At 47.7% G+C, this 25,078-nt stretch overlaps 1 protein-coding gene across 1 annotated transcript in view; it reads left to right on the forward strand.

Annotated features, from left to right (window-relative positions):
* The window catches only part of Gm829 (predicted gene 829), a 40,118-nt gene extending 15,083 nt beyond the window's left edge, over positions 1 to 25,035 (forward strand). Inside the window, exons 2-3 of the mRNA NM_001033412.3 lie at positions 19,852 to 20,162; positions 24,468 to 25,035. Coding sequence (NP_001028584.1) covers positions 19,852 to 20,120 — 269 coding nt within the window. The 3' untranslated portion in view covers positions 20,121 to 20,162; positions 24,468 to 25,035. The remainder of the gene's footprint in view (positions 1 to 19,851; positions 20,163 to 24,467) is intronic.
* The last annotated feature ends 43 nt before the right edge of the window (positions 25,036 to 25,078 follow it).

The raw sequence follows: 25,078 nt of genomic DNA on the forward strand, positions 1-25,078 counted from the left end.
ACTGAGATTCCCCTGCCCCCTGCCCTGTGGCCCCTGCAGATGGCGGTCCATGCAGTTGGCTTTGAGCCTAAGACATGGCCTCTGGAGTCTAGCCATCTTTCCACCTCATAGCCCTGCCCAGCCCTTCTGAATGGGCTCAGAGAACTCAGACTGGAGAGCATGGGTCTCAGTTCTGCTCATGGTGCATTTAGGTACAGTCAGCTTACAGACAATGCTATTGCCTAGTTTCTACTCTGCCAGTGGGGTAGGGGAGCCTAATGGTTTCTGGGGGAGCAATAGGAGCATTGACAAGGTAGTTAGGGTGTCTAGAATGAGCCCTTCCTTGTAAGTCATTCAAACCCTGGGCATGCCAGGTGCCCTGGATTAATCCCAGGCAAAGCCCAATAACATAGAGAACATGGAAGAGGGCCCAAGAGGATGTATTATAAAGGGAGGGTGAAGCTAGATAGACTCTGCACTGGGCAGTGTGTGTGTGTGTGTGTGTGTGTGTGTGTGTGTGTGTGTGAAGCTTTATCTTCCCTATAAACAAGAAAATTCAGTCTTAGGGATTTACCTAAGGCAACTGAAAACATGCGTGCACAGGAAGGATTTGAGACGTCTAGTGCAAAAGCGCTTTCCTTGTGATATTCTTAAACCAGAGACACCCCATATGTACACCAAGAGGACCAACTATGGCCCACAATGGATCACTGACTGGGTAAAACCAAGACTTAAACCATCACTATACACAACATCACGGGCAAGTCTTCAAAACAGAAGGCTGACCGAAGCATGCCATTCAAAATGAGACTCAGATTGTAGAATGTTCTAGCAGAGACAAAACCAAGATTGAAAAAATCAGAGCCATGTTCACTGGGGGCTGTGGGGGGGATCAGTTTGGACAGAGCACCAGGGAAAGTTCTGCTGTGGCTGCTCTCAGTCTTCATGGGAGGTTTCATCTACACAGGTGGGCGGCTTTACCCAAATCCTTGGACTAGCAGACATAAGACCTGTGCATTTACTTATATAAAAATGTACTTTAAAAAGATAAACACATATGGGACTCTGGGTAATGACCCACGTGTTGAAGTGTTTCTAGGTAAAGCATATTGCTGTCTTTGCCTTATGTGGAAACACACCCACCAGATCAGGTGGATGGACAGATGGCTGGATGGCTAAATGAGGACTAAAAATAGGCCAAATGTGAGTTGTCATGAGCCTGTGGGTGTTTACTTTGATTTTTTTCAATGTTCTTTTATGTTTGAAAATTTGTGTAGTAAAATGTTACAGTGTTATTGAGGAAATGACTGTGCTAATTGCTTTTGGTGCTGGACCCGGACTGACACAGTCTATGTGTTTTATACATAGATTTATTCAAAGACTCCTCCACTGATTGATGTTTGGGCTGACATCGCTCACTATCGATAACAAGGTTCCATCTTTGCTTGTGCTCTTTTGTGCTCACAAAAGAGTGCCTTTCTCAGACAAAGGTGTGGGAGTGGCTTAGTTGCTTTGTAAGGGACGGGAGGAACCGGACTCAGAGAGGGAGAGGGTTTACTTAGGGTCGCTTGCTCTTGGGCTTCAGCTACAAAACGTAGCCTTACGTAGCTTTCTTGGTCTCCAGTGGATGGCCAGAAACGGCAGAGACTGAGTTGTATCAGGGTGATTCGGTCCGCTACAGCGTGGAAAGGGCTGTGGTTACAGCACTGCCAACTTGACCATAGTGATGGTCTCTGTCCCCCATTCAGATCTCAGAGGTGCAGCAGAGAGATGGAAGGCAGGGGGAGCAGTGGTGTCTCTCATATAGCGCATGCCCAGATCCATCAGTGGGCACCGATGATAAGAGCAGGCTGGGCTAATTGAGATCATGTTGACCACCCTTCTAGAAGAGGACCTTCAACTTTGAGTTAGAGGAACCACCCACACACTTCTTGGGCTGCCTCAGGCCAGCAGGCACACAAAGGATCCAAGGAGGCTGACCTCCACTCTCCACTTATCAGTATGGCTGCAATTCTCCCAGTGGCAAGAAAGAGGAGAGAGGACTAGAGACAGACTCTGGGAATCGGTGAGGGGCAGGGAGGTCAGACTGGTAGGACTGAAGACAGGAAGGAGGCATACGATCTTGGTACTGGTTAGAGCTGAGAGGTGCATTCTGGTAGCACTGCTCAACGTTGAGCAACCGACGTGTGGGGTAGAGAGCAATGATGGACAGGTTCTCAAACAGAATGAGTGTTTCCTGATGGCTTGTTACATCTCAGTGGGTCAGGAACAGAGGCAGCTCAGGCTAAACCTGGAAGCCCCAACTCCATAGCCCCGTGTCCCAAGGTTCCTACAATCTTCCAAAACAGTGCCACCATCAGAGGACCAAATGCTCCAACAGGCGAGCCTATGGGGGACATTTCACATCCGAACCACAGCAAGCAACTTGAGCGCACAAGGTGGGAATGACACTGTGGTCATGAACTTGGGCTGGCTTGGGGGAGTTCTTGATGACTTGAAGGTACTATTTTTTTTAAAGATTTATTTATTTATTTTATTTATATGTGTACACTGCAGCTGTCTTCAGAGGCACCAGAAGAGGGCATCAGACCCCATTAGAGATGGTTGTGAGCTACCATGTAGTTGCTGCCAATTGAACTCAGTACCTCTGGGAGAGTAGTCAGTGTTCTTAACCACTGAGCCATCTCTTCAGCCCCCATAGGTGCTTATTTTTTGATGTAGAAAAAGAAGAACTAACAAAACTCCCTGTTTTCCTCCTAAGCCCTTAAGCTTAATTTCAAGTTTGAATACCCTAATTGCAAATCCAAACTCCCTTAAACAGTCTCATTACAACTCATTTTATTAAATTCCTTTAAGCAGTTTGAAGTGCATCAGCAAGTGGATGCTTCCTGTGTCTGCTTGGAGTACTTCCCGTGCCTGACCTAGCAAGCAAACCCCTTCCGAGCACTTAACTAACCCCGCAAATTTAATAACTCAGAGTCATGAATGCAGTGAATACCAGACTCTCGTAAACATTTCAATAAACTGTTTACAAAACTAATCAAATTATCTTACAACTTTTAATTTAAAATCACAAGTCTCAAATCAATTACCCAATTACACAATTACAATGTAATCCGAGATATGTCAAATCCTCCTTTATACTGCAAACCCAGTGAATACCAAATATCTGGTTTGTTTTTAAATTTATCACAAATGCATTAATACTCTGTGTTTAGTTGATTTTGTTATTTCTGGATTTAATTTGCACCTTCCAGAGATTTTAAGAGACTCTCCTCCCCTTTCATTGGATGCATTGCCTTTCTCACAGAAGAGCTGAAGTGTCACAGGCCAGCCCAAGTTCATGACCACCATGTCATTCCCACCTGTTGTGCTCCAGTTGCTTGCTGTGGTTCGGATGTGAAATGTCCCCCTAGGCTCGCCTGTTTGAGCATTTGCTCTTCAGATGGAGGCACTGTTTTGGAAAGTTGTAGAATACCTTTGGGCATGGGACTATGGGGGTAGGGCTTCCAGGTTTGGCTTTAGCTGCCTCTACTCCTTGATCCACTGAGACATAACAAGCTGTGTGGCAAGTTCCTGCTGCCTCAACAGATGCCCAGCTACTATGCTTTACCTGACCTAACTGACTGTATGCACTGAACCGTGAGCCCGAACACCCCCACTGCTAAGTGGTTACTGTCAGTCAGGCATTCCATCAGAGATGAGATAACCCCCAGGTACAGCTGGAGGCTCGAGCGGTCGTCATCCTAGTCGGTTCTTCTCCTGCATTTTTTTAAAATGTGATATTAATGGATTCCAAGCACACACTGTCTGATGCTGCTGGTCTCATAACCCAGGTCCCTTACATTCCAATGACAGCATTGCTGGACCGAGAAGCCTGCTTGGAGCCTCCAGTGCCCCCATCCCACTGAAACCAGGTAACGGTTTGTTTTATCTAACTAATCACTTGGTTCAATATCTCCTGGAATTCTCCCTTCTCTTCCAATTTCTCCTCTGTGGCAGGGCCAGCATTTGTAACAAGATCCAGTGATTGGATTCAGTCTGACTCACGCCTTTGCCTGACCAAGTCAATAAACTAAACGTAATGGCATTGTCTCAAAGGTGAGCCAAGCCAGTGGAGATATTGTGGTGGCCATGAAGGTCGTTTAAAAAGACTGTGGTAGGGAAGAATTGACTGGCAGTTAACTCCATGCTGGAACTTAGGTTCAGTCCTTGCTCCCAGTCAAAATCTATGGAGACACCGGAGCTGACCCCTTCCTGCCCGTCATGGAATTCCTCTAGGAGCCTTTGCTTGAAACTCTGCTGGGGCATGGTCGGGCTCCTCTCAGAACTGCCCTGGGTGTGACGCTCTTCCTTTCTGACCCTTCTGCCTTTTCTGCTCTGCTTCCACAGATGTCCACACTGAGGCCATGTTGGAAGGTTCTCCTGCTCTATTCCTCTCCTAGAGCCTCTTCTCATCTTCCCAGCAGTCTCTTCTAGTAGATCTCCAGTAGAGGGAAGAGGCAGCAGGATGGCGGGCTGGCTGGCTTTGCCAAGGACCTCCTGCTCCAAGCGAAACACAAAAGTCTTTGGCGCCTCTCAATTCTGCTCCTCTCAATTCCATGATGGGCAGGAAGGGGCCTTTCTCAAGTGGTGGCTTGGGAAAATGTCCCAGTGGATGATAGCACCTTTGATGGCACAAGGGGATGTGTGTTTGAAGGACAGCGAAAACAGTGCCAAGAAGGAAGATGAAGAAACTGGGCGGTTTTTAAGAAAGTGTGACATCCTGCAGAAGGATAATGAGAAACGAAGGGCAGTCGACCAACTGGAGCTAAGGGCGAGAACTGTGGCTGAATCTTTGTTTGTAAAAAAAAAAAATTCTCATCTTTGCAGTGAAAGGAGATCTGGGGCTTAGGAGTGCGGAGAGCCACAGTGAGGAAGCGCTCCACCAAGTAGATCTGTTGTGCTAAAGGCAGGTTCTGCTTAGGGAAACCTAGAACCCCAGGAATTTAGACTCGAGGCCCCCCAAACTACTGAAGTTTGTAGAAATGGTGCACCTCTTTAGTGGAGCTAGAACTTTGTATTGGAAGAAGATACTACCAAAACTTTGCATTTTCTACAAGAACACAAGATTCCTGTCTTTAGAACAGTTCCCTGAGTCCTCACCAGGCAGAGCAATCACAGGCTTAAATCCCAGTGCAACCTGGTTTGGACTGTGCTGATACTGGTTAAGGGAGGGAGGAGATGATGTCTCATCGAGGCGCAAGAGTTAGGGAGCCCATGCTGACAACAAGTGAACTGCCAAGGGAGAACCAGGATGTGAGCTCCATTTCAGTCCAACACTCTCCTTCCTTTTCCTCCCCTGATCCCTCTGAAGATGCTCAAAACCTCAGATCTGAAGTCTGACAAAGTGCAGCAATAGCTGCCCATTCTGGCTGCGTCACTGAATTAATCCACCCACCAACTACCTGGCGGGGAGGAGGAGAAAGGGAGTCAGCTGACATGAGGAACTGGCTCCCAGCTGCCTCCCGCCAGCCAGAGCTGCTCTATATTTGAAGGTCAGACATCAGAGACCAGCTGTCCGTGCGGGATTTAACCACCAGGGCCCACATGACTGCAGGCAGCCAGACAGTGGGGAGGGGACATACCCACAGACTGGGGGGGTCCCAGGTGCTCAGAATGACACAGCTACCTCCCCATCTTCCCATGTGGGTCTCACATGATTTAAATAATCACAGCCGTAGGAGCCAGAGGAACGTTTCAATGTCACCTCCATTAGGTGGTTTGCAAGGTTGAATGGACCCTTGAGGCAAGCACAGGCAACGGCTGCTGGCTGAGAGAATAAGGTCCCCCAGCCACAGACACCCAGCACCCCAGTCTTCTAAAGGGAAGGGGAAACTCTAGGGTATGAGCGTACAGTGTCATCTGGATTAAGCTTAGCCTTTCTATTGCCCTCTGTGGGAAAATAGACTGAGGGGCCTCACGAGGCTTGATGGATAGCGCTCTTCTGAGGACCAGGAGCCAGAGGAAGAGGAAATGCTCTGGGGATGGTAGAATGTGATGTTATTGTTTCCAATGGGTCTGCAAAGTAGCAGTTAATGGGAACAGCAGACACAGTACATCCTAAGGAGTAAGATACTGTTACAGTTGCTATCATTGCCTCCATTCTATGGGAGGGAAAGAGAGAGTCATCTGTTGGCTCCAGAGACAGAATGAGGAAACGGTAAGCTTTGGTCAGGAATGGGAGGAAGACTTCCACAGCAGTTCTATTCCAAGGCTGAGGAACTGTGTAACAAGAGGCAGAGAACTTGCCAAGCTCGGTGTGTGCCAGCAAAGGCTAGCTTGTCAGAGATGCTGAGAGAATCTTGCAGCTCATAGGATGAGGCTTTCCCACAGTCCGCCATGGTCCCTTTCAGGCCATGTTCTTCATTTCAGTGGTAGGTAGGGATGAAGGATGGGGATGCTGGTAGGAGAGTAAGAACAGGAGCCATGAGCTCTGGGTCCAGAACTGGTTGGATCCCAGTCTGTAGACCTCTTACCCACCCCTGCTCCTCCCCTGTGCCTACACTCCTCACCCCTGCCTCTGAGCGCCTGGAATCAGCTTCACATCCCAGTTGTTTTTTTAAATGGCTGTTTATGTGGAAGACCTGATGCTGAAGAGCTGGCCCCGAGCTGGCTTACCCTTGCCTTCTAGGTGACCATGGTGGTCCCTTCTAGCATAGGAGGAACAATTTGGAAAGTGTTTCTTGGAAACTAAGAGCCCTTGTTTCAGCTCTAGTAGTTCACCAGCCTTCCACACTATTGGATGGGTTCCACTCTTTGCAGATTTCCAAATCCATCCATCCATCCATCCATCCATCCATCCATTCATCTATCCATCCTTTTTTCCTTTGTTAACTCTCAATTCTTTTACCTGTATGTGGTCCTTTTGAGCTTGAGTCCCTGATCCTCCGCATCCATCCTCTGACTTAGGCCAAGATACAAAGGTTGGAATGTGGATTTGAGGAGGAGATAACTTGATCAATGTTCCTGGCTCTGCCAAATGTAGATTGAGAATAAGTTGTCCCAATTATAAAAATATGTCCTGCGTGCCGGGGGAAATCAGTACACTTTGATATCCTGAGGTTGCAATTGGTCTTTGAGGAACCATGTCCTAGCCTGGGTTGTGGGTAGAGAGTGGTACTGCCAATCTGGCTGAACAATGCAAGCTCAGCCCTGCCCAAGCACAGTGGCTTAGACCTTCCTTCATCATGGCCCACTGTGCAGCTGCTCTTCAGAGAACCGAGGACCTGTCATTACCTGGGATCACACAAGGGGACTGAACTCACCTGACTGCATACATGTTTCTCCTCTGTGAACAGACAGACTAGTTTTCAAGGTGGACATTATGGGTACTTCCGCGACATCCCCCATCCTCCGGTAGGATCTGGACCTGTTTCTTTGTTGGGCTTGCTTCTAATGGACAGCACTTGTGACTCCTTCAGCAGCCTGCCCTAGGCTGTGATAGGGAAATCTTCTCATATGTGCAGCTGGACTGGTGAGCTGGGAAATTCATCTTCCCCTGAGGTAAGGACTGTCAAATGCAATGTGGCCTTTGCACAGGACAACCTGGTGCTTAACCTACATTTCTGAGGCCAACGGGATGGGCAGCTTCCTTCTGAGGGAGCCCCTTGTTTGGGTCCCCCTTTCTCTCTTGCTTTCACTACCCAGGTGCTTTTCCTGGGAGCACAGTCTTGGTAAATTCCTTGCATGTGGATTTGGTCCCAAGAATTCCTTATGGGTGTCCAGCTTCTAGCCCAGGGTCTGTCTGGGTAGGAGCTCTGAGGCTGGGTGGAGCAGCCCAATGAACCTATAAGACTCTAGGGACCAGGCTTAGCTCCTATCACAGGGAAGGCAGCAGCTCACAGTCCAAACATGATCCAGAACCCTGGTATCATGGACTGGCAGGTCAGGGAGATGCCACATTGCTGCGAAGCTTCTCCTAGAAGTCCTGTCACAGAGGAGACAGAAAGTGTTCACGACCTCTGGTCGTGAGGGTCAGGACAGTGAGGACTTACAGAGGGGGGGGGGGGTCTTGTCCAGGCCGGGAAGGAGCCTGTTGGGATCTCCTGGAGTAGGAATGTGTGGGTTGGGCCTGGAGAATGAACAAGCATAAGTGAGGGAGGATACAAGGGCTTTCCAAGCGAGGGAAGTGCAGGGGCCAAGGCAAAGAAGCTGGCGAGGGTAGATGCATCCACATTGTAACAAAATACCCAAGGCCGGTGTTATAAAAGGAAAAGAGGGACATTAAGTTTATGGTTCTGAAGGTTCAAAGCCCAAGGCTGGGAGGCTCCTTTGGGGGCCTCTGGTAGGGTCTTATGACAGTGGCCTTATAGTGGGAGCATGTGAAATAGGAAGAGATCACATGGCAGGACAGGAAGAAAGTCATTGTCTTAAAAACAAACAAACAAACAAACAACTAAACCAGAAAAGCCTTCACAGCAGTGTGAGACACATTTCTGGGGCTGCCTGGCTGAAAGGTGTCCTAGCTTCTCCCCACTGAAGCTGATAGTTTCCAAAGATGGCTGCCACTGACCTGTTCCTTCCGTGGGCATGTGGCAGGCCTCCATGGTGAGGTGGAGTCTATTTCTCTTTCTTTTGAATTTGGACTCAGACTTGTGATTTGCTTTGAACAACTGAATTAACATGATGTTTTCAGTCTTCCACACCCACATATTAAGAAGACCAGAAGCTTCGGAGCTACCCTTTTGGAAGCTCAGGCAACTTATAAGGTTGCCTAGTTACTTATAAGTTACTTATAAGGATGTCTTAGTTACTTTTTTGTTGCTGTGAAAAGACACCACTACCAAGGCAATTTATGAAAAGCATTTCACTGGGGGATTGCTTATGGTTTCAGAGGGTGAGATCACGGGTATCATGGTGGGGAGCCTGGCAGCATGGGACTGGAGCAGGGACTGAGAGTTTACATGTGAAGACAGCAACCACGTCACACAGAGAGAGACAGAGACAGACAGACACAGAGAGAGAGAGAGAGAGAAAGAGAGAAAGAGAGAGAGAGAGAGAGAGAGAGAGAGAGAGAGAGAGAGAGAGAGAGAAAGAGAGAAAGAGAGAAAGAGAGAAAGAGAGAGAGAGTGCGCTAACTAGGTATAGCATGGGCTTTTTGAAACCTCCTTCAACAAAACCACACCTCCTAATCCTTGCCAAACACTTCTACCAACTAGGGAACTAAGTAGTCAAATGTATGAGCTTATGGCGGCCATTCTTGTACAAACCACCACAGATGGTTTTATAGATGAACATTTACTTTTATCTGAAGGGTGAATAGGAACAGGGCAGACTCAGCCTTTAAACATTGAGGAGAAAGGCCCAGAAATAGCACATCTTTGGCAAAGGAATGAAGGTGTTCAGAAAATAGAGGGACCAGCTTTGCCTTGGCTAGCAGAGGTAGCGTATTAGCTAGTTTTACATGACCCTAGCATAATACCTGACAGAATGTCTTCAGGGAACAAGATTTTATTTGGGTTCATGGTTTTGAGAGATTTGGGCTCATCATAGTAGGGAAGACATAAGAGGATAGCTCCACCCACCCATGACTACAGCAGGAAGCGGAGAGCAAGACAGTAACTAAGGCTTGGTATAACCTTCAGAGGCTCACACCGAGAACCCATGCTCACCAGTCCACTGACTAAGGCTCCAGAGCCTCAGGGGCGGCAGCACGAGCTGATGATCAGTGTCTGAGGCACAGACCTGCGTGATCCTTTCAGATTCACACCGCAAGAGGTTAGAAGATAAGGGTGGACCCTGGCTTTAAAGTAGAAGCGGATGTTGCTTGGCCTGGAACACAGGAGGTGAGGACCCAGGGAGGAAGATGGGTGCAGACAAAGGCTCCAGGAGGAGAGCCCTGCCTATATTTCCTGAGGAAAAGGTGCCACTGAGGATGGGAAAGGTGGGTGAACATCCTTCAGAGAAGATGTCAGGTCTTGGTTAAAACCTGAGAATCTCACAGTGAAAGAGGGATGGAGAAGAGGCCACACTCGGCGCCTCTGCAGGTTGAACTCAGAGAAGGGGCAAGAGTTCTGTACCAGGCTCTGTCATGGATCATTTGTGTGCCCTTGGGCACACTTCTTGCTTTTTACCATTCTGCGGGATCTCCGGTCTTAATCAGCAAATATCTAGTGAGTCTCTGGTCTCAGATGTTGGGAATCCCAAGGAGATCAGAGGAGTTTCCCTACCATCTAGTGACCCCTGGGCTGATGGAGATGGGAGATTCTTAGTCCAATTTAACAGAGTGCTGTGGGGGCTGGGGGTGGGAGAAAGGCTGTCCCAACACTAGTTCTAAGAGGGGAGTCTCAGGTGTGTGTGTGTGAAGCTGGGAAGACCGGGCACATGAAACCCAGACTCCCGCAGCCAGTTGGGTTACCCCATAGTCTTTAGATTAAAGAACCAAACAGTATTGGTTCTAAGCATATGGTCCTGGTGATTAGTGTCTGTAGCCCTTAGAACTTTCTAGAAATGCAAGCTCTAGGGGTCCTCCCCTGGTCTTATGCATCAGATTCTCCAGGCTAGGTGTTCTTGAATCCTTACATGACTCTGATGCTCACTGGCTTGACCATCGGTGTTAGGTGACGCCTGTCTGCTGGCTACAGGCTTCAGGAATCAGTTTGCAAGTTAGTAGCAGGCAATCAGGGATTATTGATCACCCTGACAGATTCCAGGGTATGCTTTAGTTCACCATCAACTGTTTGGTTTATTGGTTTGATATTGGCTTCGGTGACATATCCCTCACTTGGCTTCAAACGAGATCCATTTGGCTCCTTCTCCGTGTCTGAGGCTGTGGCCCTCTCCTGTGCTGGCCTAAGTTTCCTCCTTAGGCGATGACTGCCAATGTTGCAGATGCTGGTGACTGTATGAGATGTTAGCTGTGCACTGTGGCCAGAGAGACAGGGCAAGAGAGCAAGCGAAGTAAGAACCAGAAGCCTGCGGGCTCTGCCATAGACCAGGGCAAGCTGGGGTAGGGCCCTAGGGAAGTAGTGGATCTCCAGGCTCCTGGGGCTAGGGCATGCTGAGAGAGCCATAATCCCCATCAATTTTTCAATCCTCCCTGAATGAACACAGTGAGAGAGGTGTGTAAACACTTCTTCAGACAAGGCAGTATACCCTCTTCCATGTGTTCAGTCACTTTTACCCCTGTGGACGCTGGAGTTGTGGCTCTAGAGGAATCACCGTGGCTTCTAGGAATAGGAGGCCGGTCCGGCAGATTTAGAGAGAATGCTTAGCATAGCAGTAGCTTGAGCCATGCTCAGATGCATACAGCGGTGGAGCATACTTTGGGGGTAGTAACTGATCCCTGTGGCTCCCACAGGAGATACAGGGAGAAAAGAGCATCTCATATGTCAGATTAAAACCAAATGTGTGTGTGTGTGTGTGTGTGTGTGTGTGTGTGTGTGTGTGTATGCCAGGTGCATGTGTGAAAACCAGAAGATAGATTTAAAATAGTATCTTATCATTTTATGTGTTCGCATGTTTTTCTTGCATGGTCCATGTGTCACATTCCTGTGGAACCTGCTGAGGCCAAAAAAGGATGCTGGATTAGAAATGGAGTTGCAGACAGTTGTGAGCTGCCATGTGGGTGCTGGCAATAGAACCTGGGACCTCTGGGGAACAGCCAGTGCTCTTAATGGTTGAGCCATCTTTGCAACTTTCTCAAAGGCTTATTAACTTTCCAGTTAGTTCTTTCCTTCTACCTTGCTGATGCAGGCATCTCTCTTGGGTTTTGCTGCTGTTGTCTGGAGGACTCCAGGCTAGCTGGACTGTGAGCTCTGGGTGACTTCTCTCTATTTCCCATTGTATCACAGAACTTCTGGGACTACAAGTGCATGCCAAGGCTTTCTAAACAAGGGTTCTGATGATCCAACCCGGGTCATCAGGTTTGCACAGCAAAAGCTTAAACCTGCTGAGACAAGATGCTGGCCCCATATGATGGGTGTGTGTGTGTGTGTGGGGGGGTGATCTATATTTCTTAGTATTCAAATCCTTACATATACATACACAGAGAGACAGACAGACACAGAGACAAAGAAAGATGAAGAGAGAGACAGAGAGACCGAGAGAGAGAGAGAGAGAGAGAGAGAGAGAGAGAGAGAGAGAGAGAGAATGAATGACCCGTGTACCACTTTCACAGTAGCGCCCTTGCTCCAGCACTACTATGGTGGTCTTACTGCTGGTAAGAGAGAGGGAAAGAGGTAGGGTTTGTACCCAGACCCCATGTGGCATCTAGACAAAGATCTGAACTGCTTTGTTCTAAGTGGAGCTGGGCTGGGGTTGGGGTGGGGGTGGGGGTTGTCCATGCTAGCTCACATGTCCCTTCATCCACCAGCCTCCACTCTATGTGGCTCAAGAGAGAGGCTCAGACTGGCTAATGACCTAACCCAGGAATCTGAGGGAATTTGAGGACCTTGGTCATAGGCTAGACCTAGTGGAGCTGGATGGGTGAGAGACAGAGGGGGCGGGGAAGGCACTGGGGGGCAGGCAAACACAGGAAATACCGACTGTTGGCTAAGATCCAGAGGCCGGAATGAGTGGGCTTCGCTGCCCACTCACTCCGGCCCTGAACAATCCCAGTGTCTTCAGATTGCTCCATGTCTAGGCTGGGCTTAGGTCAGTATTGTCCAACCATCTCATTAGTGACGTTCATGCATATTTGTAGGTGGGAATCCATTACATACAGCCCACAAGAGTGACTCGGTTATACTTTGTTTCCATTCAGATTATAAGTATCACTCACTATAGAGTCAACCAATGGGGATAATGAAAGTTTTTTTATTTGTTTGGGTTTTTTTGAACCCAAACAACTTGACATTGGCCATTATAAATACTAGTTGTGATTCAGGATCAGCATCGATATCCAATTCATTATTCAGATTTGGTTCCAGTGGGTTGTCAGCATCCTTCTTCACTCTGAGCCGTGGATGTAGATGGTAATAGATTGTTAAAACATTTTACCTTATGCCCTTAGAACATTCTCTAATTAGATACATCTAAGAATTTTAAGAGGAATAATAGGCAATTATTTTGTTTCAGGGTTCAATTATTAATAACACCCCAACTCTGCTCCCATCACTTAAATAGTATTCAATTTGAGAGAGCCAAGGAGTTGGTTTCTTAGTTAAAGCTTTCATTCTTTGGCAGAAAAACACCTTTCAAATATAGCTCGGAGGATGTTTGAGGTTGTCATTTAAGAAAATCTCATGCCTCAGTTCCCTCGTCTGACAGCTTTTCACTCAAACTCCCAAACAGCCAAATTAATTTTGATTACCTGTTAAATCTGAGCATTAGGATTCAAATTTACCCTAAACACATTATCTAGTGTTGCCAGCAGGGTGACAAGGTGACCCTAGATGGACAAACTGAGCCCATGTCTGTTGGCAAGTCAGACAAAAGAGATCCAAACTCACAGTGATCTCTGATGGGTCCTACTATGAAGGGATGGGGACCTCACCCACTGCCCTGTCTGGGGTGTGCAGAGCCGGCACCTTGCTGAGCTGGAGGGGAATGGTGTGCCAGTGAACTTGGAGTGAGCTTGTTATGAGACTTGGGGTCAGTCTGTACCCAAAGAGATCAAGTTTGGCTAGCTGTCATCAAGAAGCTGATTGCTAACAGTAGTTAACAGGCTGGAGAGATGGCTCAACAGTTAAGAGCATTTGTGGCTCTTGTAGAGGACCCAAATTCCATTTCCAGTATTCACAGGGGGGCTCACGGCTATCTGTATCTAACTCCTTTTCCAGGGGATCCAACATCTCTCTTCTGTGCTCCATTGGGTACCACACATGCACATAGTACACAATTAAAATGAAATAATTTTTTAAGTAGCTGGATTAAAGGCTAGAGAGAGATGCTCTATGTTTAGGAGCCCACACTGCTTCTGCAGAAGACCTTTGTTAAATTCCAAGCACATAGGTATAATTCCAGTTCCAGGGGACCCAATGCCCTCTTCTGGCCTCCAAGGGCACCTGCATTCACATCATATACCTACAGAGACAACTAAATATCTTAAAAATAATCATAACAAACAACAACATCATCATCAACAACAACAACAACAAAAGGGCAGAGAAAAGAGATTTATCTTTTATCATCACCACATTGGAAGGAGATGCAGTGACCCCTGTAGTTCATCTTTGGCCTCCTGAAACTGAGACTGAAGCTTAGGTGGAGGACCGGGGCTATGCACATCTAAACAATCTGATCAAGGCGTGGTCCCACCCACCGTTGACCCATCTTTGCCTTGTCCTGTGAGGTGTCTGACAAGCTGTTAAAACTGTGAGCTCCCTTTCTGGAGGGAGGTGAGTTTTCTTTTTTGGCTGCCCTCGGGCTTTTTCTTCTCAGTGAGATCTCTGAGGGAGTTCCCATTTCTCGGGGTCCATCGTTTCACTCGTCTGATAGATTTGGAGACACAAGTGTCTCTCTTTAGAATATCTTCCTGTCTGACAGGGTTACATGGATGATGGAGTATCCAAGCTCATGCTACATGCCCCAAGGGGCACATTACAAATCAACAGCCTCTGTGGGTATGCTGTGGATATATACGGAGGACTGAGGCCCAGCTGGAGATGTGCCAGAGATCACACGAGCTCAGCAGCCGGAGTGTACTTGTTGGCCAAGGCCAGCCTGCTCAGCGGTTCTGTCCAAGATTTAAAACCATCCTTAAACAGATATTTAGGGGAGGCTGGAGGGATGGCTTAGCTAGTAGAGCACTTGCTGTGTAGGCATGGGGCTCTGAGTTCAAACCCCAGTGCCCACTTAATGGTCCTGTAAACCCAGCAGTGAGGAGGCAGAGACAGGTGTTTCCAGGGGCTTGCTAGCTAGCCAGACAAGCTGAGTCAGCAAACTCCTGCTTCATTTGAGAAAATCTGTTTCAAAAAATACGGTGGAGAGGTCTGAGGAAGACACAGAAGTGAATCTCTTCTCCACATGCAATATACACACATGTACAGGTGCACACCGACACATATGTTCCCACATGCCAATACACACAAACACATTCTCACACATAATACATTTTATTTTATTTTATTTTATTTTATTTAGGCAATGTTTGGTGATGGTTGCCAATGCACTCTTTTTTTTTTTAGTCCCTGGAATCTCCAAATAGTCTACTTTGGAAACTTCAAAGGTGGGCTGCTGTCTGAGATTTGCCCACCTGGCCCTGGATGGGCACAATGGCCTTGTCATGATTGATTCTGTTTTCCTCTCCCCTCCCCCACCCTGCACGTTTGTTGGATTAGAACCCCACCCCCTAACCCCCAGCCTATGGGATTCCCTACTAGAAAAGTCATTACTGCTTCTCTTGGTCGCCTGCCAGCTCTAAAGTGTCTTTTTAATTGCATCTAATTTGGCCTCATCTCATTAAATCCTTAATTTAAACCGGAGTGATCCCTCCAGCTCTAGCTGCCTAATGACAAAGGGGCCGGCGTAGCCCTTCCCCCTTCTGCACAGCTCCCCAGTCAGGGCTGCTCTCATTTCCAGGTGGTCTCACTGGGAGGCTTCTGACAAGTGGCTGTCGTCCTTGCCATGCTGAGCATGGAGCCCAGCCAGGAGGGCTTCCCGGGAGCTGTAATTACTGGGAAAGGCTCACCTCCCCCCACCCCCTGCCACCCCAGCCCCAGCTCTCAGCCCCAAAGTGGCTGTTGCAACAGTATCCAATTCTACAGGTGCAGGCGTGGGTGAGGAGTGAGGCAGAGATCACATAATGAGCACATGGCAGAAACCACCGAGTCCAGATGCCATGCTTTAGAGTTAGGACAGGACAGTTTGCCCGAGTTAGTGTCTGTAAAGTTGACCCCCCAAGAATACTACAAATGAGTTACAAATTTACATCTCCCTTCCCCTCCCTCAGTTTCTCTCTTTCTCTTCCTCTGCCTGCCTGTCTTTCTCTCTGTCTCTCTCTCTGTGTCTGTCTCTCTGTCTCTCTCTCACACACACACACACTTCACAGTGTGAGTTTAAGTAAGTTGAGTTTGTACTGGGCTACACTCAGGGTCTCCCTAGACCCATGAGGCCTATGGGCTGACATGCTATGATGACAGAGGATCTCCCTAGGGAAGCTGTCACTAACCTTATACTGTAGATATTCAAATTTGTGGATAAAGTGCCTGGTCCGAGACCTTGGTGGTCGCAGTGGAAGGGCCTTCTGTCATCTACCAGACTTACCTGGTTCCTCCTCTAGTTACCCGGTAACTCTGAAAATTCCTGCACATCTGTCCCAGGGCCTTTGCCTTGGAAGTTCGTCCTGCTGCAGTGCTGTCCCTTATATCTCTCCTGGTTTCCTTCATCTTTCCACCAGATCTAATTTGTTCTCTTCACAAAGATCTTTCTGGACGTCCTCATCTTCCCCAACCTGCCATAGTTAGTGTTTCTATTGCTGTGGAGAGACAACTATGACCACAGCAATTCTTCTAAGGGAACATTTAATTGGGGCTTGCTTTTCAGAGGTTGAGTCCATTGTCATCATGGCAGGAAGCATGGCAGCATGCAGGTGGACATGATGCTGGAGAAGGAGCTGAGAGTTCTACATCTGGATTACCAGGCAGCAGGAAGACAGCAAGACAATGGGCCTGGCTTGACCAGCTGCTCTTGGCTACTTTGTAGGTTCTTCTTTTTCCCACTCTTCACCCCCTGGTTTTGTTGGTATCACTAAATATTAGGAGAGAACAGATAGAGGAAAGAGAGAGAGATTGAGGGGGGACGGGAGGGGGGAGGGGAGAAGGAGAGGGAGAGAGAGGGGGAGGGGAAGGGAGAGGGAGGGGGAAAGGGAGAGATCCTTGAATCTAATTTCTTTCCTTTTGTTTCTTCTTTGAACACAAACACTAACAAACAGCAATGACAGCCACTGCCCCGCCCCCCCAGGCCCTAGCATTTATTTATATGCTTTCTGAAAAGTTCCCAGAATTCCAGATTTTCCACACAATTGCAGAAAATATCTGCTGCTGGCAGAACCACTCCTCTGATAGAGCACGAGGCAAATCAGGGTCAGCTGCTTTGAACAATCCAAAGCAACCCCATAACCCTACACCTGGGATTAAAACAAAAGCATATTCTTATAATATTGCTGTATTTTTTAAAGAAAACAAAATTTCAAAATTGTCACTACATCTGAGACATCAAAGCCACCCCCCAATGATATACTTTCTTTAACGAGGCTACGCCTACCCCAACAAGGTCACCTTTTCTAATAGTGCCACTCCCTATGAGCCCATGGGGGCCATTTTTTATCCAACCCCCCACACCTACTTTCTTTAGTCTGTTGCTATTTATGTATTTGCATGTCTGCCTTCATCATCACTGGTTCCTATAGATGTATCTGTTTGGCATCTGTGGCATTGTTGGAGCAGAGCCTCTTTCTGTCTTCTTCATGCCCTGGTGCTCAGAACAATGTCTGGCACATAGTAGGTCTGCAGCTCTTATTTGTTGTCTGACTCACAGTATTGTCTAGCTTTCAGAATCTGCACTTTCCAGCAATTCTCAAACTCCACGCTTGCAGGACCTCCCCAATCTCATCTGAATCAGCCCAGGAAGGAGAGTCATCAAGTCCTCCCTTAGGGATGATGCCTGCCTGGACTGCTACTCAAGAACATGGCTTGCTGTATTGTCTGGACTGGGAAGGATGACTGCTCTAGAGACACTTATGGCTTCCAAGATTCTTGTTAGAGAATGGGCTTCCCATGACTGTTCAGAATCCCTGCATAGCTTGGACCCAGGAGGGAGATAAAGGACTGAGAATAGTGTGGGCTTCTAACTCAGTATGTGCTGGGCAGATCTCTTTCTCTCACTGAGCCTCAGTTTCCCTTCTGCAAAATATGCCTCATGTAGAGGAGTCTATGATGTGGCATATGTAAGGGAATCCAACCCTGTTCCTAGGTTTCTAAAACACACACACACACACACACACAGAGAGAGAGAGAGAGAGAGAGAGAGAGAGAGAGAGAGAGAGAGAGAGCTGATTTTATTTTAGTTCTTATTTTGTTGTTTTGTTTGAGACATGGTCTTTTTATGTAGCTCAGACTGACCTGAAACTGTCTATGTGGACCAGGTTGGCTTTGAACTCATAGAGGTACGCCTCCCAAACACTGGGTTTGAATGGATTAAATGCATGTTCCACCAAGCCCAGCCTCAAAAGCCTGATTATATGGAATTCAATCTCTCCTTTGAGTTTAGACCCAAAGAGAGAGTGAGATGGCCCAGCATGTAAGCGCATTTGCTGTGCAAGTCTCACACCCTGAATTCAATCCTGGAACCTGTTTAGAAAGTTGGAGAGAAGGGGAGAGAAGCAACTCCACAGAATTGCCCTCTGATTTCCACATACACAACAAAAACAGCAGCTGCAGCAAAATGAAGCTGAAAAGCTTAAAAATAATTTAGCCCTGTCAAGAGCTATAGAGGGTCTGAGTTTTGCTAATTTTGGAAGCCAGTAAGTTCCTGCCATGGTTTCATGGATGCCTCTAGAATAACCTAGACTTTTGCATCAGACAAAAAACATTTACCAAGAAAAGAGTAGCATGAGCCTCCTGCTCACACCACTTCCTCCTCCCAGTCCTCAGAGGTGATGATGGGAGGGCAGCCCGGTGCTGGGGCAGCCTGGTGGTGTGGCGTGCTCAGTGGTATGAAATTGCCTTTACCTCACTGGGACCTAATAAATGGCAGGAAAAACCTAAAAGGGAGAGGTTTAGCTGATAGTTTTAGATAAGAACCCATCATAGTGGGAGAAGTATGGCAAAGGGTTTGCTCTGTGGTGTTGGGAGCATGAAACAGCAGCTTGCTACATGGCACCAACCAGGGAAGGGACAGGAATCAGAGTCAGGCTAGAACCCCCAATGCCAACTCCTGATGACCTATGTCCCCTGGGTTGGTTAGACTTCATATTCTAAAGCAGCTGCAAACTCCCCAGATAGCACCACCCGTTAAGGGCCAAGTGTTCAAACACATGAGCCTGTGGGAGTTCATTACCCTGACAGAAGGTGGGTATAAAAATAACCCAAACCTTTTCTAATAGCTAGCAAGCAGAGCTACCGATGCCCCAGAACTGAGATATTATCTTTATTCCATAGGACAGTAAGCAAATCTGCCCCATGCTCTGGAACGAGCGAGATGCTCTCAATCCTTTAAGGGAGAACAAAGTAGGAGAGGGCTTCGGGTTGTAGCTCAGGTGGTAGAATATTGCACAGCATTCTCAAGACTCTGGGTTCAATCCCTAGCTTCCAAGAGGGAGCAGGAGAAATCCGTGGAGAACCAGGCTTGGTGGCACCTGCTTGTGACCGTAACACTTGGGAAACAGAAGCAGGCAGATCAGGAGTTCAAGGCCAGCTCAGATACATAGTGATTTTGAGCCTGGGCTTCATGAGACTCTGTTTAAAAAACAAAACAAAAACAAGACAAGAAAGCAAGTAAGCAGTCTGTGGAGAAACCTCTTGCAGTGGACCATGGCCTAAGAGGTTTAGTATATCACGCACTGGGTAGGAGTGTGTTGTAGTGTGTTCTCTAGGGCTCCAGTGTTAAGACTTGGTCTCTGGCAAAGTGTTACTGAGAGATGGTAGGACCTTAGAGATGGGACTTATTGGAAAGTTTTAGGTCATTAGGGTGCGCCTTCCCAGGGGACTGTGAAACATGGCCACTTTTCTCCTTCGTGTTCAGGCCATCATGTGCACAGCTCTGCACCATCACCCCACCAACTATGGCACATAGCCTCATCCTAGGCATCCAAGCGAGGGGCCACAGAGGCAAGCCCAAAACTGTTAGCCAAATAAACCATACCCTTTTATAAACTGCTCATCTTGGGTATTCCACAGAAGGATGCCAAACCAACTAACATAGTCTCCTGGCATGTCTTATCCTTTCCAGAACTGGGTGAGCCTATGAGACATGCCTCACAAACCCTTCCATATCCAGCTCTACCCTATGTGCTCTCAAGAGCCTTCCGGACTCCCAGAGGTGGAAGGTTCAAATGGAGAGCAAAGCTGAGGCCTTGGAGCCGTGATGTGTGGCGGTCCACAGTAGCTACCGGAGGAGGATGCACGACCTGCTTCAAGACCACCATGCCTGTCTCAAGGTGTCCCTCAAGCCTGCCTGATCATCAGCACAGGGGCCTAGGGGGCCTATCAACACCCTAGAAATGATCTGCCATATCCCCACTCCAATCGGATCATTTGCAGGTAAGACCACCTCAAACAAGGAAGGAGCCTATATTGTCCCAAGTTTAGTTAGCCAACAATTAATGAACATCAGCTTGAGCCAGAGCTCTATGACAGGCCCAGTCCTTGCTCTGTGGCACTTCTAGACTGGCTGTAGAGACAGATGTAAATATGGGCATTGCCACATGACCAAGGGCCACATCAGACTTGAGCAAGAAGGAACAGCTGTCTAGAAGGGGCACTTCAGACTCGAGTGTTAAAGGGACCATGGGTTCGGAGATAGCCCATCCCTACTCCAAGGAGTCAGACAGAGTGGTACGTGCCTCTAACCTCAGGCTTTAGGAAGATGAAACAAAAGGACTATAGTGAATTCAAGGCTAGCCTTGGCTACATGATAAGTTTCAGAAACACAGCAAGAACCTGCCTTAAGAGAAAAAAGAAGAAAAGAAGAAAGGGAAGGAGAGGGAGAGAAGAAAAATGGGAGGGTTTTTGTGTTTACCCTGAGGGCAGTGTGTGGCCACTGGAGATGATAGGGGACATCCATTGACTGTGGTCGCTTTCCTGTTGGGTTCTATTGATTTATTAGAGAAACTCTACAAAAGATCTGATCTGAAGGAACAGAATAGCCAGGTGCACCGAGTCACTCGTAATCCCAGCACTTAGAGGCAGGAAGACACAAGTTCAAGGCTAGCCAACATTGTCTACACAGAGAGTTCTAGGCCAAGCCAGGGCTATAGAGTGAAACTCCATTCCCCACAAACGAAACAGCAGACCAGAATATAAATCACCCATAATTCTTGCACCCACAGGAAGCCACTGGCAGGTGGCTGGTAGTGAGTTTTATTTTCCTGTTTCCTGGGCTGCCAGCCGCCCAAGCTGGTCCTTGGGAGAGCCCCTTCTTCTATCTTCACCCCTCCCCCCTGCAGTCAGAGGATGCACAAGCAAGGCAATCATGCTGTTCCTCTGATGCAGGCTCACAGCTGCACCCCTCCTGGCAGGCCCTCCAGGCTCACTGTGGTTAGGAGGGAAGCTACCCATGGTCTCCAGGCTCACAAGATGCATGGAAAGCGGCAGGGGAAGGCCTCAGAGCCACTTCCTGTCCACCCATCCCCCATCATGGTGGGCCCCCCTGGCCTGCAGTAGCTCTGTGATCTCTGGCCATCTATGGTGTGGGAATGTGTGCTGGACCTGTATCCCAACCCCTGTAGTGATTGCCGGTCATCGATTTGAGGATCAGAACCTGTACCTGGCATGGCAAAGGAGTGGGAAACCTCGTTACCAGCCAGTCCTGCCTCCCTGCCTGTCTTTCACAAACCCCTCCACCAACTCAAGTTCTGAGAGGGGAAAAAAAAATGGCAAAACTGGAACTTGCGCCTGCAAATGACAACCATCAAGTCAGAAGAGCAACAGTCACTGTTTTTTTTGTTTTGTTTTGTTTTGTTTTGTTTTGTTTTGTTTTGTTTTGTTTTGTTTTGTTTTTAGAAATACATTGAGAAGAAATGCAAGCAAATATCTAGACACAGTAGTTTCCAGAAACAGAATATATGAAGAACACTCTGCCTCACTCTGGTGACAGGTCCCTGCCTCACTCTGGTGACAGTACAGAACAAGCCTTCTTCCTAGTCTGGGCTGAAGGGCTCTCAGGACACCATTTCTCTCCTTGATCCTCTGCCTGGGAGGAGCAGAGCCAGCCAGGTAATGAAGCCGGCTGCGTTCGTTCACACTCATTCCTGATAATTGGTCACCCCTTTCAAGAGCAGGTGGGTTCTGACTGAAGTAATTGGAAGAGAAGAGAGCCGAGCATAGGGGACTGGAAAGGTGTTAATTGCCAGCCTCCCTCTCAAATACCCATCTTTACTCAGGGAGGTCAAGAGACGGCCACAGGACTCCCAAGTGCTGAAGGGCAGGGGTACACAATTGAGATGGGGAGAGGGGGGAGCAATAGTGGCAGAGCTCAGACTCAATAACCAGGCTGAGAGGGAGACAGTGACTGCACAGCCTGGGGGCTTGCTTCTGATGGGAGGAGGCCACTGAAGGGCTGGTCTAAGTCTGGGAAGTCCTACAATCCTTTCCAAGCAAGGCTGGCAATGTCCACCCTAGGTCCTAGAGTTGGGGTCTGCCTTAGGACCTCCCACATGAGCTGTCTGTCAAAAGGTGCTTCAGACCCAGCGATGACATCAGAGACCAAGAGCACCAAGAGGGTTTTGCTTCACCATAGTGCACCCTGGATGGTGTGCCTTCCCTCCTCTCAGTGCCTGGGAGCCTGTTGTGATAAGCATGGCAGCAAGACACACACAGAGAGATACAGACACATAGATATATATATACACAAACACACAGCAACACACAGAGAGAGACACACAGGCACACACACACACAGAGAAACTCATAGACACATAGATACACACAGAGACCCCCCCAACACACACACAAACACACGCAGAGACACACACAGAGACACATACACATAGAAACACACACACATACAAATATACATATAGACACACAGACCACACACACACAGGGACATATAGAGAGAGGCACAAACAAACATAGATACACACAGAGACCACGCTCACACACACACAGATTCTCACACACACAAGCACACAGCAACACACACACACAGATACATAGACACATAGATACACACACAGTAGATACACACACAGAGACATAGACCCATAGGCACACACACACACACACACACACACACACACACCATTGTACTGGCCTCCACCTCTCTCTCATCTGGTAGTTACTCCACCACCTGGAAAACCCAGACCTTTATGTCTATTCTTGTTGTCTGGAATGTTCTCCCACCTCTCTGAGCCAATTCCTGCTCATGCTTCAAGGACCACTCTTGGTAGCTTTCTAGGACAGTTATTCTTAAATCTTTTATTTCATTTTGAGATATTATACCTGTGGTAGGCAGAAAAAAAAACCCTTCCACTTTAAGATGTCTACCTTGAAGCTGTAAATATGTTACCATATATATTAGTCTGTTTTCTGTCAATATAACAAAATTCTTGAGTCTGAGTAATATATGAAGAGAAGGGCAGCCAGGCACAGTGGCACACACCTTTAATCTGAGCACTCTGGAGGCAGAGGGAGGGGGAATCTCTGTGAATTCAAGGCCAGCCTGGTCTACAAAGCAAGTTCCAAGAGAACCAGGGCTACACAGAGAAATTCTGTCTCAAAAAATGTTTTTAAATTTAATTTATAAAAGAGAGAGAGAGAGAGAGAGAGAGAGAGAGAGAGAGAGAAGAAAGAAAGAAAAAAGAAAGAAAGAGAGAGAGAGATAAAGAAGAGGAAAAAAGAAAAACAAGAAGAGGTTTATTTAGCTCAGAGTTTTGGGGTTCAGGGGCATTCCACTGGCACTGACCTGGCTCTGGGAAAGTACCTCAAGGCAGATGGTATTACAAGTGACCACAGGTAAGTCAGGGAGCCAGAGAGAGACTGAGAGGGAACATTGTGTTCTTTTGTAACAACCCCTGGGTCCCATGAGAACCACCTTAATTACATCTAAGTCTGATGTGTCAAACAACCTGACAACCACCTATGGAGTCCCACTCCATAGCTTGGCCACACTAGGAGCCAAGCTACTGACACATAAACCCTTAAGAGATTACTGGGCACTAAGCACACAGCAAGGATTTTACAGATACAATTAGGTTAAGACTATTGTGACAGAGAGTCCACTCTGAGACTTTCGGCTGGCCCGGTTTCTCACAGGAATCCTCGTAGTACCGGACCACAAGCCAAGGGATGCTGGCAACTTTTAGAGGCTGGAAAAACAAGGGAGTGAATTTCTCCTACCTTCTCCAGTAAGGGCCTCCATCCTATCAATATCTTAAGCCCAGGAAACCCCATATTGGACAGCTGACTAACAGGACTATTGATAATACTTCTGTATTGTTTTAAGTCCCTGGGTTTATGGTGATTTGTTGGAGTTGCCACAGGAAACTATTATATTGGAGTTGGCGAGTCCCAGAGGGTGAAACTGGGACTGATAGTGCCTGTGCTTCTGTTCTCACGACAAGGTCAGCCTCAGAAAAGGGTCCATAGCGAACCTCAGGAAGGGAGGGAGGGATAGAGGGAGAGAAAGAAGGAGAATCCTTCTCACCCTAACAGGACTAGCCCCAGTGTGTATCAGGAAGCCTCCATGATCTAAAAGGGGATGGCACTGATGCCATTTCATAGCCAGAAAACATGGCTCCCTAAAGCCAACCTTCTTGCTTGCAATATTCCAAACCATGGTCTCAAGTCAGTCTTCCCAATGTCATCAGGGTCACAGCTTTCTGTCCCACTCCATCTCATACACAGGAACCCCCATCATGAGTGAGATGTCAGACTCAGAGGCCAGGGAGCATCCAGACTCCTAGGGCGTTCACAGCCACCGCATCTTACTTCTGAATTTGCAACGAGGGGACTAAGCCTCAGAGAGGTCAAAGTGGCCAGACAATGACATGGAAGGACCAAGACAAGAACCCAGGATGAGCTTCTCCCGCCTGCCTCTCCAGGGCCTCTGGACACTAGGATCAACAGCCCATTTCTCAGATGAGGGACTGAGGTGCACAGGTGTTCAATCCCCGGGGCACAGTCAGCTGGGCTCTGGAGTCTCTCTTCTTAATCTCTCACTACTCTGAAAGATGGAGAAACTGAGGCACGAGGCGGTTTCTCCACGGTCGTGTATGAACAGAAAGCAGGCTACTGGAGTTCAAGTCAGAGTTCTCGAAATCCACAACGGAGCAAGTGCCTTGACTGAGCCAAAGCCCAGCTAGCTTGCCGGCTTCAATTAAACCGTTTGCTTTTCTGACCAAAGGATAATTTAACTAATAGCACCGGTTTTCTGACACTATTGATCGGCCAAGATTAAATATGTTTGTCACAGTCAAGTGAACTAATCACTTTATTGTATTCCAAATACTAATTTC

The sequence above is a fragment of the Mus musculus genome, chromosome 4, assembly GCF_000001635.26.
Source record: "Mus musculus strain C57BL/6J chromosome 4, GRCm38.p6 C57BL/6J".
NCBI lineage: Eukaryota > Metazoa > Chordata > Mammalia > Rodentia > Muridae > Mus > Mus musculus.